This window comes from Triticum aestivum, chromosome 6A (assembly GCF_018294505.1).
Source record: "Triticum aestivum cultivar Chinese Spring chromosome 6A, IWGSC CS RefSeq v2.1, whole genome shotgun sequence".
Lineage (NCBI taxonomy): Eukaryota > Viridiplantae > Streptophyta > Magnoliopsida > Poales > Poaceae > Triticum > Triticum aestivum.
The window spans coordinates 475732658-475745823 of record NC_057809.1 but is presented as its reverse complement, the minus strand read 5'-3'; the positions used below and the strand labels follow the sequence as shown (position 1 = coordinate 475745823).

General features: G+C 43.8%; 1 protein-coding gene across 2 annotated transcripts; it reads right to left on the bottom strand.

Moving 5' to 3' along the window:
- Positions 1–3632: 3632 nt before the first annotated feature.
- On the bottom strand, positions 3633–11830 carry LOC123127978 (uncharacterized). Of its 2 annotated transcripts, XM_044547859.1 has the most exons (11): positions 11584–11830; positions 8547–8612; positions 7602–7691; positions 7175–7280; positions 6854–6895; positions 6665–6724; positions 4898–6304; positions 4714–4815; positions 4437–4616; positions 4233–4358; positions 3633–4149 (listed from the first exon to the last, which is right to left on the bottom strand). In XM_044547859.1, exons 1-11 carry the CDS (start codon positions 11598–11600, stop codon positions 3973–3975), a joined length of 2373 nt encoding a protein of 790 aa, XP_044403794.1. In that variant the 5' UTR covers positions 11601–11830; the 3' UTR covers positions 3633–3972. The 2 variants fall into 2 exon arrangements, with proteins under 2 accessions (XP_044403794.1, XP_044403795.1); XM_044547860.1 differs by lacking the exon at positions 11584–11830 and having other exon boundaries at positions 6854–6915; positions 8547–8572.
- Between the last annotated feature and the right edge of the window lie 1336 nt (positions 11831–13166).

The window sequence follows — 13166 nt, the reverse complement described above, 5'->3', positions numbered from 1 at the left end:
AGGGATCACCAACACGAGACTACAGAACATAGCGCTCATGTGTAAATGGATATGGAAACTCTCGCAAGGAGCGACGAGACTTTGGGCTGACATCCTTCGGGCCAAGTACTTCCCCAATGGGAATTTCTTTGAAGGGGAAGCTAGGGGCTCCCCCTTCTGGCAAGATCTACAGGCCATTAGACCCGCTTTTGATAAAGGAGCCAAGTTCCATGTCGGTAACGGTCGCTCCACCCGATTCTGGCTAGATTTCTGGGTGGGCACGGGCCCTCTCTGGGAAGGGTTCCCAGAGTTGTATGCTCTTGCTGTGGCGCCGGACCAGCGAGTGGCAGAGGCTTTGGCACACCCCCTGGCCATTGCCTTTCGCCGCAACCTGAACGAGTAGGAACCAGCAAAGTGGGAGGCTTTGCTGCAACTCGTAGCCCCCGTGGCGCTTTCTGAGGAACCAGACAGGGTCTCCTGGCACCTCAATGCGTCCGAGAAGTTCTCCGTCAAGTCTTTGTACTACAAACTGTGCCAAGGGCCGGAACAAACGGTGGCTAAAGGACTTTGGCAAGCCCGCGTCCCTCTAAAAATCAAAGTGTTCCTCTGGCAGTTGTTACGCGATCGACTTCCCACATCGGTTAACATTGCAAAGAGGAACAACCCGGCTTCGGGGCCGTGTGTGTTGTGCGGGGCACCAGAGAACGCGAACCATGCCTTTTTCCTTTGTCTGTTGTCGCGTTTTGCTTGGAGTGCAATGCGTGAGGCGGCCGGGGTCTCATGGGATCCGTGCTCCTCGCATGAGCTAGTGGCGCTCCTGGACTCGGTCCAGGGCCAGGGCAAGAGGGTGCTGTGGACTAGCATTGGCGCGATGCTTTGGTCCCTTTGGCTGACTCGCAATAAGTTTACCATCGAAGGACAGTTCCCGTCGCACCCGGCTAATATTATATACAAATGCTCTTTCCTCTTGCAGCAATGGAGTCCGTTGGTGAAGCAGAAGGACGCTGATCTCATGAAACACGCACAAGACCGGATTCATCAGGTTTACGTCGCGGCTAGGGAGCCGGTGGTGCCAGCCTAAGGGTGGGCTCCTCATTTTATTTTGGCGAGTCTGCGTACTCAAGGCCCCGGGCTTCGGCCCTGTAACCAACCTCGCAGTCAGGCTCTGAACCTTTAGCTTCTTGCTCCTCGCGTAAGCCCTGGCTTTTGTCTCGAACTTGTATGTCCGTGGTTTGATACTCTGCCTGTTCCTATGTGGGCTTTATTAATTTAAGGCCGGACGCTTCCAGTGTCTACGTTCTAAAAAAAAGGACACTAGGAATCGTGCTAACAACCCCCCGCCCTCTGGGTCGGGCCGTATGTCTTAGCTAGCGCTACTTGGAATACGTACAGTGCAAGCAAATTTTGCTTAGGCGCGTCGACCGTCGTCTTCGACGGATTGGTATATCCTGCGAGCTTGGAGGCTCACGCTTGTAACGAGGCACTAGCTCTTGCTAACGAATTGCATGTTCGACGCCTAGTGATTGGCTCTGATCGTCTTGAAGTCATCACAAAAACTGGAACATGAGCTGCAACAACATATGCTTTGGTACTGAATGAGATAGATAATACGAGGAGGGAGTTTGAGGATGTTATTTTTCGTTATGAACCTAGAGTCTAATAGTGAAACTCATAGTTTAGCTAAGGCGGCATCAACTCTTGATGCCGGTTATCATGTGTGGCTAGGGAGAGTCCCGGAGATTATTTGTATCCCAAACATTATGAGTTTTGAATAAATCCCTGGTTACACTTAAAAAAAAGCAACAATAAGATTCGAGCAATTTTGACCAGGTTTTTCTGTTCGGCGGTTACCTATTAAAATTAGTTTATGAAATTTATAAAATGTTCAGGAATTCAAAAAATCTTGAATTTTTGGATAATGTTTGTAAATTTGGAAAAAGTTATCAAATTTAAGAAATGTTCAATTTTTTCAAAAGTTCAGAAATTGCAAGAAATGTTCACAATTTTTGAGAAAATGTTCATGGATTTATAAAATGGTTGGCATTTCAAAATTATTTATGAATTTCAAATGTTTGCAGATTTACAAAATGTTCGCATAGAAAATACTCTCTCTATCCCATAATATAAGAGCGTTTTTCACACTACATTAATGTAGAAAACGCTCTTATATTATGGGATGGAAGGAGTATTAAATAATTTACACAATGTTCCTACAAATTTAATATATGATCATGATTTTTTAAGGTGTTCACAGATTCAAATAATGTTCTCAACTTTCCATAAAATGTGTTTAGAAATGTCCTGTATTTCATAAAATGTTCTCAAATTTTAGAAAATAATAACCAATTTAGTAATGGAGAAATTTAAAAAATAAAAAATAGAAATCAAACCCAGAGAAAACCGGTAAAAACGGCTAGTAAAAACATAGATAAAAATATAAAAAACTGGTAGAAGCTTACCTTTTTTTTCTGAGACAAGGTAGAAGCTTACTACAACCGGTGAGAAAAGACATAAGAACATCCATGTGGGCCGCCCATTATCGCTACCCAGAGACCATGTGCGAAATTGGATCTACTCCATGCTGAGCGCTCCTCTCCCTTTTCGGCGATTTTTGTTGGTTTTCCTGTTCCTCCAACATTTTAGGTGGGCTTTAACAAAATAAATAAATAAAAATGTATTAAAATTGTTCAGTGTGTATTAAAAAGCTCATGATTTATTTTAAAGATATTCATTATATTCATTGCAAAAATATATTAATACACTCCCTCCGTCCCAAAATAAGTGTCCTGAACTTAGTACAATTTTGTACTAAAGTTAGTACAAAGTTGAGACACTTATTTTGAGAAGGAGCGAGTATTTATTAAAAATATGCATCATGTATTTAAAAAATTATTCATCATGTATTTTGAAATCAACGTCATGTAGTTACAATAATATTCACGTATTCAACAGATAATATATTTTAAAAATGCTAAAATGAAACAAAAGAAAAAGGAAACAAATAAAGGAAAACTCCATAGAATAAAAGAAAACCCAAAGAAAAACTAAGAGTACCCAAATAAAAAATAGAAAATGGAAAGGAAAAAACCCCGGGAAAGCCACAAAGGAAATATTTTGAAGTGAAAAACAAAGAAAACCAAAAGTCAAAAAAATAATTTGACCATAAAAAATTAGCGAAACATTAATTGTCCCCAGCCCATCGGTGTATCCCTATGTGATTTGCTCGCTATTTGACACACGTCAAATAGGGTTTACCTCGTCTTACCTACTGTTGTTTACTGGTCTTAGGCTACCGAAAAGATTACGATTTCAGATAAAAAAGATTATGATTTCCACTAAATCAAATGGGTGCTCGATGTCTTTTTAAAACACGCTATGTCCTACCTAAGCATGGACCGCCCGGCTCAACGGCTTAGACACAAAAGCCTGGCATCCGAGCCACACTTGGTTTCTCCGCTAAGCCCAGCCTAAAAGCTTGAAAGAAAAACCTAAAATGGCTTAAAACTAGTATTTTATTTGAAAGATGCACTCATTCAGTTCCAAATTATTTGAAGGATGTACCCGTTCAGTTCCATACTAAAACATCAAATAATTTGAAACAGAGTGAGTGGTACACTTTGTGATACCTGACATAGAAAACAAGCAGACGATAACTCAATTCTTGACATATCATTTTCTTCGGTCGAAAATTCGGGCATCACTAAACACACAACAGATAACGTACATTCACACAAACGTTTCAATTACAAACAAGAAACAGTGACGTTCCTAAACTGGTTACATAAGAACTTGTACAAACAATTCAAAAAGAGAAAGGACTTGTATAAGCACTAGTAACTGAAACTTTTCTTCATGACACAATGCACATCCGCTACATCTTACACTAGTAGTCCTATTAACGCCTGGCAATCAACATCAAGCGCCGGTCAACACTCTGAATGTCTGCAGTTGGTACTCCCCAGTATGATCTTCTCCAAATATTTGTGTTCACTGTCATCTCTCAGCAAGTCCAACTGGAATCAACATTGGAGATTGCTGATGCTCCGCGAAAGATCGAACCCCACTGCTAATGACCTTAGCTAGCTGGTCAGAAGATCTGTTGTGGCTATTTTGTTGTAGCAGCTGAACAAGTGACAAAAATATGTCCATCCTAGTCACGTTCTTGTTTGCCTGCAAAGCCACCATAATGTTAAAATGATAAAATAACGAAGCCCCCAAAAATTAAGAATGCCGAACAAATATTTCTTCTCTACCTCGACGAGGAATCGTGCCATTATCTTGCCTTCACGGAGCTCCATCAGCCCCTTCAAGATTGTCAGTCCAAACCCGCGTATGGTGTCTGCTATCTCTAGGAAAAAGCCACGTTCCTCACATAGCATCTGTTAAAAAGCAAAGAGAATGTCTCAAATTTCTGCACTGGGGCCAAGGGAAAATAGCAGATCGCTTCTGAACCATACCTCCACAAGCATCTGACCGGGCGGTGAAAGATCCTCGACAATTATTGGGCACACCATGGTCTGTCCTGCAACTTCATAGGCCCACGTGGCGCCACCATTACTTGCAGCACTAGAGTTATCTTTCAAGACAACACCACTTGAGTTATCCTTCAAGACGGCACCACTATCTTTGCTTATCATCTTCATAATCACATGAATACAAGGTCAGTACAGGGAAAATCTAAGAAGAAATGCTGAAGTTCTATATGGTTTATATGCTTTCATCAGCATGACATACCTTGGGTTCATCGGCTTGCTTAATTTTCTCTGCATACTTAGTTACACCTTGCAGAAAGATCATATGCTTGATTGTCCGGTCCAACAAAGCATCAATGCTACACTGTTGTGCACAATATACAGCTCAGTAATTTTCCAGCTATAAGTTTAAGCAGAAAGAAACATAGTGTGATCAATAAGTATACCTTTGCACTGTTTGGGACTATCTCACGCAATTCCTTGACGCGATCTTGTATCTGCTGCCGGTCCTTCGGTCTTGGCCGCGTGCTCTCACCTGGTCTAGCTCTTTTCTTTATAACCTTTACTCCCTCGGGATTTGTTACCTGGCCGACCTTGGAATTTGCAGTGTGCAGGCTGCAACTGTCATCCATAGATAAATTGGCCAGGGACACTGGTATTGCCTTTGATTCTCCACTTGGTACATTTTCAGATGTATAGCTGTTGGAAGGGAAGTTCAATGGTGGTACTTGTTCCTTGCACGCCGAGTAAGAAGAGTCTTGGTGGATGGTGTACCCTGGTAATTCACAACCTGAGAAACAACCAGCTAATGGACCAGTGCTAGAGACAACAGAGCCACATGCTGTATCTGTATTCACATTACCACTAGCACCAAGCAGTTCTTCAAGGACAGATTCTGAAAACAAGCCCCTCCCTTCAACTGACAGTGGATCACTATTTGCCTGTTCCGTCGCAGAGGATGTGGTAGTGGCACCGAAATCTGGAATGTTTTCTGCTAGTAGGACACTGTTATCCCACCAATCATGTATGAGGGGATCGAATACCGTGCTTTCTAGCAAACTGGTATTTCCATTGCTTCCTTTTCCGCGAGTGCTTACCGTCCCCACAATCGGTTCTACCAATATTTCATTTGGCAACTCATAGACTGCACAATTAGCCTGTGAAGTAAATCCGGTAGTATCGACCTCATGCATTGGGTTACTTTGAACAGGAGAATTGTTGTTGTCAAATAACATGGGTTTGAGCTCATCACCCACAGAAAAACAAGCTGAGAATGAGTTACGGTAACTAGATGAATCTTCACTTTGAAGGTGGTATCCTAGATTGTTGGGTGTGCATGACTGCTCATACTCTATTCTAGGAAGATTGTTTAAACTGGAATAGGATGTGGTTGCACTTGCTAAACTAGAATCAGGCTGTTTAGCAGATCGAAGCTGTAATAATGGATTTTCTGAACCACTATTGTGCTGCATCAAATTGCCGCCATTATGAAATAACCTGACTGCATTTATTGACTTGGAGTTCACTGGCATGGCCACTATATGAGGAGGATTTCGACCGTTGCAAGTTCCGTAGGAAGTGAAACCATTTGAAGAGCTCGGAGAGTAACTGCTCGAAGTACTTACTAAACTCCCTAGAGATTCTATGCCTACTATGTTCTCAAGAAGTTTCATGTTTTCTGGGTCATCTTTGATACGCATAAGACGCTTTGTGCTCAGAGAATTGAGTTGAAATTGGGTATTATGAGGGAGAGCATCTCCATGAATATGTTTGGTTGAAGGATCCCATAAGATGCTTTCCCTTCGACAAAGTGTGCCTTTAACATGTTCCAGAAACTCTAAGTTCTCAGATACCTGGTGAATGTGAAAGATTAAATTTTCATCAGAAAGTATACAATTGTTATGTCCTGATGCCTAATGATATAATGCATTTATGCTAAGGAGGAAGTTCAGAGAACATGTAGCTAACAGCATAAGGCAAGCTCTTGTTCTTCTCTAACTGACATAGCAATAAATATATAGCAGTCTAAACAGGAAATATTTCTTTTATAAGAATTGGCATCAGTCAAAGTTCAAACGAACTCTTGCAAACAATTCTTTTAGACTGAACCAATGATATCAGGAAGCAACACAAAGATTGATATCATGAAAAAGATTGTGTTTCTATAACGAATAATTGTAAGAGTTGCATTTGAGAAATTCATATGCACTAACCTTTTGCACCGAGCCAAACTGCGCCACACCAAGCGCCGGGATAGGTACTACTGCAATAGTCTGTAGAAGATGTGCACTTTTCAGTGACTGATCACAAGTTCTGCTAATCATTAAGACAGTTCTGCCCCAACTGCCTTAAGAATGGATGTTTATAAGAAGCTTTTTGGAAAGAAAGAAAAGGCGAATAACCTTTATTCCACTCATGAACTGATGTTGCCACCAAGTATAGCCCTACAAGAAGGTACCTTCCTCTGTTAAAATAAGGAAACTTCTTACTTTCTGCAATAAACTAAAAGGAAGTATGGACAGGAAAAACGTGAATTATATGTCCATGCGTTTTTTCTAATAAATAATCCAAGTGCACTTATAGACAAGGTGTTATGAGGCCAACTAGTCTTTTGGTTGTCTAAACACTTTTTTGAAGATTCATGCATGTGATAGTTTAGTAAATAAATTTATAAGAACATCATTTAAAGAAAGAAATCTGAAAAGAGAGCAAGAAATTTATACCTGAAATAAGCCTAGGTTTTCTGCGTTGCATGTCTGAACCAAACTAAAGGAATCATCATCGGAAATCCATTGGCACTTCCCACTTACTAGAGCTGACCCTATGATGCTGAAATCGAAGACGAGTCATGATCAGCAAAGTAGTTGAGTGCAAAAGCAACTTGATGGAACGGTACAAGGAAATGTCGAGAAAAAATAGTGCTGACACTGACAGAGTTAACACCATATATGTTAATCTCAAATATTCTGCAAAATCAGGGCTCATAACTATTTGATAACTTAACAGGAAAAAATTCTTGCAGTATTTAGCCACAAGTCGGCACAAATCTTTTTTTTTTTGAGGAATGGCACAAAACCATTTAAAACAGAGATACCAATGACTTGCAAAAGAAAACTGAGTCAAGCATAAAAGGAGGTCACTGTGACATACCCTTCTCCAACAACATGGACTTGATTAAGCATATTCTCAACAACTTTTCGGGCTTCATCTTCGCAGTGGCACTCTCCAATCGTTAGCAAACTTGTACGTGAGAAGCAAATCATAGGTAAGAAACTACAGTTTTATATGCCGAATCAGCAGAGTTCTGAAAAATAAATACAAATGAGCAGGGAGACTGAGATGTACAAGTTCCAGGGAGAAAAGGGTCTAAACTTTGCACAGGTTTAAGAGATCTCACATTATTTATTTTTCGAGAAAGGGTGGATAAGAGATCTCACATTAATAAGCAAAGAAACACGTACAATTAAAATGGCTGATGATGGTTAACTTTTTGCAGTGCCTAAAAGAAAGATATCCTCAGAAGATTTGACCAAAAAATCCCACAGTATCGCGTACGTGCTTACAGCTTACAGGCAGAGATCGGATAGCTACAAGAGGAGAGGACTGCTAGTGGGATACGCACTGCTTTGCTGCCTAAAGGAAGTTCCTGAGAGCTACGTACGTGTACTATCCCTGTTGACAGTGCAAGAAATGAGCATACAGAATAACGCACACTATAGAGTTCAGATAAGCTTTTCTTTTAACCTTTATCTTTGTCAGAGGGGCCGGGAGAAAAGGGGCGTATTTAAGCAGACGGAAATGCAAATTCAGGCTTGAGATCCCAATGTGCGCTTCTATTTTTTTCTTCTCATTTTTAGAACAAGAGGCAGTGTCACGCAAGTTTGATGCTGGGATCTCGCACTCCATGGGAAATCCCGAGAAAATGAACGCCGCGGTGTAAAGTTGCACGGACAATTTCTGAAGAAACACAGAGCCAGAATTTTCCTGAGCTACCGGCAGGAGCTAGACACCTAGCAAGAGACCCACCCAGGCGATGCAGATCTAGGAGAAGAAGCAGGCGCATGAGGCGATGCGTGTTGCTCTGTGATGACTCACCGTGGGTCGCGACGGTCGGAGCGCCAGATGGCCGCGTAGGACCAGCCTCCGCCGCGGCACAGCGCCCCCAGAGTAGGGCTGGACACGAGCCGAGCCGAGCCGAGCTTGATCCGAGCCTGGCTTTGGCTCGCTCTGGAGCGGCTCGGCTCGGCTCGGCTCGCTCAGCCAACGAGCCTACTTCAACCGGCTCGGCTCGCTTTGGCTATGGCTCGGCTCAGACCGAGCCGGCTCGTAAGCCAGTTTCACCCAGAACCATTTAATAGTACAGACCTCTATATATAGTGCATATACTTGATTTTTTGCGGTAATTAAACCTATATTTTGGAAAACAAACAGTTTATACTACTAAAAATGAACAATCCAGCAGTCTATTGTTTTAAGAAATGGTCATAGTAATGAAAAATAATGTTCTTATATGAATTCTTCTACAAAAATTGTAACAATGGAACACATATGAGAGAAAGAATTGGGCAGCATTTCTATTGAATTTTGGACAACACTTCACTGGAACTTTACACAGGAAAACATCAAATATTGACAGCCAAACAAGGAAATTTTGCATAGCATAACACTTACCACTTTGACATAAAACTGAGAAAATGTTGACAGCCAAACAATGACTAGTGAAAACCACATAATCCAAAGTTCATAGTTCATCACAAGTTCACAACAACATTGTTGAAAGTGCATGGTTCATCACAACATCATTCAAGGTCCATAGTTCATCACAACAGCACACATAATTCGAAGTTCATCACAACAAAAGAATGGCACGAAATTATCACGTTGACCTCAACAATCCACATGAGAAGATCATGTAGACATCCATCTTCAAAATATCAAGAGCAACACCCACATGGCGAATATCTACATGTAACACAGATTTGTAAACTTGATATTCTCAATATGTCAAGATAGGAAAACTGAGACATGTAAAAACATTAGCTACCAATTGTTGTCACCCCCCACATCAACAATCTTGGGCAACTTGATATTCTCAACATCGTCCTCCTCATCTTCATCCCTCTCCTAATTATTTGTAAGTTAGCCACATACAAGAAATAGACAGAAATCATAGAAGAAAAAGATAGGAATCATACCACCACATTGAAGTCCTTGTGAGAACCTTTGATATAACTAGCACCACACACCAAGGCTTCGACCATTTCTGGTTTCAAAGAACTCCTGTAGTCATCTAAAACCACACAAGTAGACATATCTAAGTTCTCGGACATTACATCACCTTCGAAGGCTTCTTCTTCACTTGCTTATCACCTTCGAAGGCTTCTTCTTCACTATCCACAAACCCATCTGAATCTGATTTGTCACCAACCCCAGGCGGCACCTCAAACAAAGTATCTTGCTCTTCCTCGTCCTCCTCCTCGTCCTCTTCCACCTCTTCATGATCCTCCTCCGCTTGCTTATCATGCTTCATTGCCTAGCACACAAAGACAACACACATGAGCTTGGACACACATATATTTGACTTATGGATAGCAAAAACAGCACACACATGAGCTTGGACACACATATATTTGACTTTTGGATAGCAAAAACAGCAACACACATGAGCTTGCACTAAAATATATTTGACATTTGGATACCAAAAAGAGCACACACATGAGCTTGCACAAACATATATTTGACATTTGGGTACCAAAACAGCACATGAGCTTGGGCACACATAAATTTGAGTTTCAAAAAGCAAAAACAGCACATACACAAGCTTGCACAAATATATATTTTGCACGTACATACCTGCGAAGATGTAGCCTCCCTCTCATAGTAGTTTGCAGAGCCGGAGGCAACGGCGATTCCGGCACGCACGCCAGCGCCGGTGGGGTTAGGGAGACGTCAAGGCGGAGGTTTCTTTTTTACCCTATACAACAACTCAGCGATTGGGACATTGCTGGAATCATTTGTCAGCTTCCTCGGCAGCCGTGTAGTAGCTGCTGCATTGCCCTTCCCATTCCCCTTCTGCATCCCCGAGCTCGGCAACTTTCTCTTCATAATGGAGTCCAACGTCCTCTCTTTCTCCTTCTCCTTCCCACTCGCCTTCCCCTTTTGCTTGTCCATTGTTGCGACGATAGGCGTCTGCACACATCAGCAAACAACAAATGGTCAATCATCAACAACAGTAAACTAATTAGACATGGAGTCTATGTAATTTTCCGGAAAGTAGATTTTTTTTCAAGCTGCTATGCTACAACAAGTAGATCATCAACTAGTTCATCAACAACAGAAAACTAATTGGAATCAATGAAAATTTTGATCTATCCATCCATTCTGCCCTACAAGTCCATCCATCCATGATCCATCCATCTGTTGCTGCTACATCTAGCCGTACAGACTACAATACATCCATCCATGATCCACCCATCTAGCCCTACATCTACCTGACTACGTACATTGATCCATCCATCCATCCATCCACCAGATGTGTGTACTAGTGTAGACACATACGGCTAGGGTTTGGGAAGTTCAAACTACATGACTACATCCATCGATCCATCCATCCATTGATCCATCACATGCATACTAAGTTCAGAGAGCTGCTGCTAGGGATTGGGATTTGGGAAGGAAGAAAGTACCTGCTCCGGCTCGTCACGTTCCGCGAGAAACCAGGGGAGGCGCGTCCGACTATGTCCGGTGTGGCGAGGAACGGTCGCGCCGCCCGTCGCCGTCGGTGCCGAGTTGGCGAGGAAGCGCGGCGTCGCTCGTCGCCGTCGATCCAGATTTGCAGCGTGGCGAGAGAGAGGTGAGGCGGCGCAGAGCAGAGAAAGGGAGAGACGAGAGACTCTGGCTGTGGTTGCTCGTGCCCTAATGCGCTAGCTATTGTGATCGATGGTGGAATTGGGCTGGGCCACAAGCGAGCCACCGAGCTGGACCGGCCGAAACTCGGCTCGGCTCGGTCGCGAAACGGGCCTGTTTTCAGACCTCGGCCCGCTCGATAATCCTATCGAGCCGAGCTGTAACGGGCCGAGCTGGAGCGAGCTTCGGGCCGAGCCGAAAAGCTCGCTCGTACGTCCAGTCCTACCCCAGAGCCTCCGCCATGGAACCGAAGGAGGGACCGAGGCTAGAGCGCGCGCGCAGCAGCAGGACGTACGCCGCCGCGGGCGAGGAGCAGGAGGAGGGAGGAGGGCGGTGTGGTGGAGTGGGCGGAGCGCGAGGGGTTTAAGCGCGGAGGGTGCCGTCGGATAAATAGCGGGAGCGAGGAGAGGGGCGGGGGCGGAGCGGCGGAGCCTTTTAACAAGTGGGGGTGTGGCGTGGGGGGTGGTGGAGGAATGATCCAGTAGCTTTGCTCCTCGGCTGCGGCTGCGTGGGTGGTTTTTGTGGCCGTTTTTCTCGTGTCCTTGGGGGGAGGAGATCGCGGCCGAGAGAGGGATGGATAGCCGGGCCGGTGCCGCCGTGCCGGCCGGGCAACTCTTTTCGTGCCGCTGCTGTTCTATCCCAACTTGACGGTGTTCACGATCAGATGGCTGGTGATTTTACCTGGCTGAAAAGAATCTTGCTTGTGAAATCAACACGCAACATGCCTGTAGGAGCCAAATTAATCGACACACGATATCATCCTTTGTCTAAATACATGCACTACTACTACTTGTTTACTGCACCCCACTACGGTACCGTCTTTTACAAAGGGAAATTTGATCTGATACCGACAGTCCACCTTGTCTCTTTCAGCTAGATAGGTTTCCTACCAATATCGAGTGCCCTACGTGCCTTTCTCACGGGGATGTTTTCACTAGATATTCTTCGAGCTATATAGCTACTCTACATGTGGTTGCAATTCGTCCTAATCACCGGCGTCATTTTCGTCACCCACATCACTGAAAGAGCCATCTCTCTCTCTCTCTCTCTCTCTCTCTCTCTCTCTCTCTCTCTCTCTCTCTCTCTCTCTCTCTCTCTCTCTCTCTCTCTCTCTCTCTCTCTCTCTCTCTCTCTCTCTCTCTCTCTCTCTCTCGCCATTGTGTATGAACACCAACACCGCCTACTATACCCGGTAAGCCAAGTCCCTGAATCCATAATTCCATATATGCGTCCCTGGAAGTGAATAATGCATGAATCCACTACTGTACTATACTACCTAGAAAAAGAAACGTCGGCGGCAACCGAGAAGAGAACCCCACGCATTCGGGGGAATCTTGACTAACATGGCGGCTCTACTCAAGATCATAATGCGCGAGTATTTCTAAAAATTCGTAGCAGGCAGGCAAGGACTGACAGATCGCTCATTCCTATAGCTAGAACACCATATACTACGCATATTCTTGTGGGTTATTTGCTGCTTCCCATGAGGAACAGGACCACATGGTGGTTCGTGTTGTGCGCCGATGTTGTTGGTAATTAACCCAATCATGTGTGGTCACCCATGATTGAGTGGCTACCAAGAGAATATTTCTAGGGTTTCCCCTCCGCTTTCCCCTTTTGTTCCCGATATGTCTGCGACGCCATCATTGTACCTCCTCGACATACCCTAACAATTCCGCCATCATCTTGCAGGTTGGTTGGTAAGGCAAGAAGGGGGCCGGGACGCAGACCTGCTGGCTGCCCCGGTGGACTCTACCGCACCGCTGTACAAAAAAGGAGCAGAATATCACTTCCTAACGAAGGTAATTA

Excerpts from the sequence above, each read along its gene's own strand:
- LOC123127978 (XM_044547859.1), bottom strand. Across the intron at positions 6,896-7,174 it reads AAAACCTAGGCTTATTTCAG|GGCTATACTTGGTGGCAACA; the intron begins GTATAAATTTCT and ends ACCTTCTTGTAG. Across the intron at positions 6,305-6,664 it reads AGTTTGGCTCGGTGCAAAAG|GTATCTGAGAACTTAGAGTT; the intron begins GTTAGTGCATAT and ends CACATTCACCAG.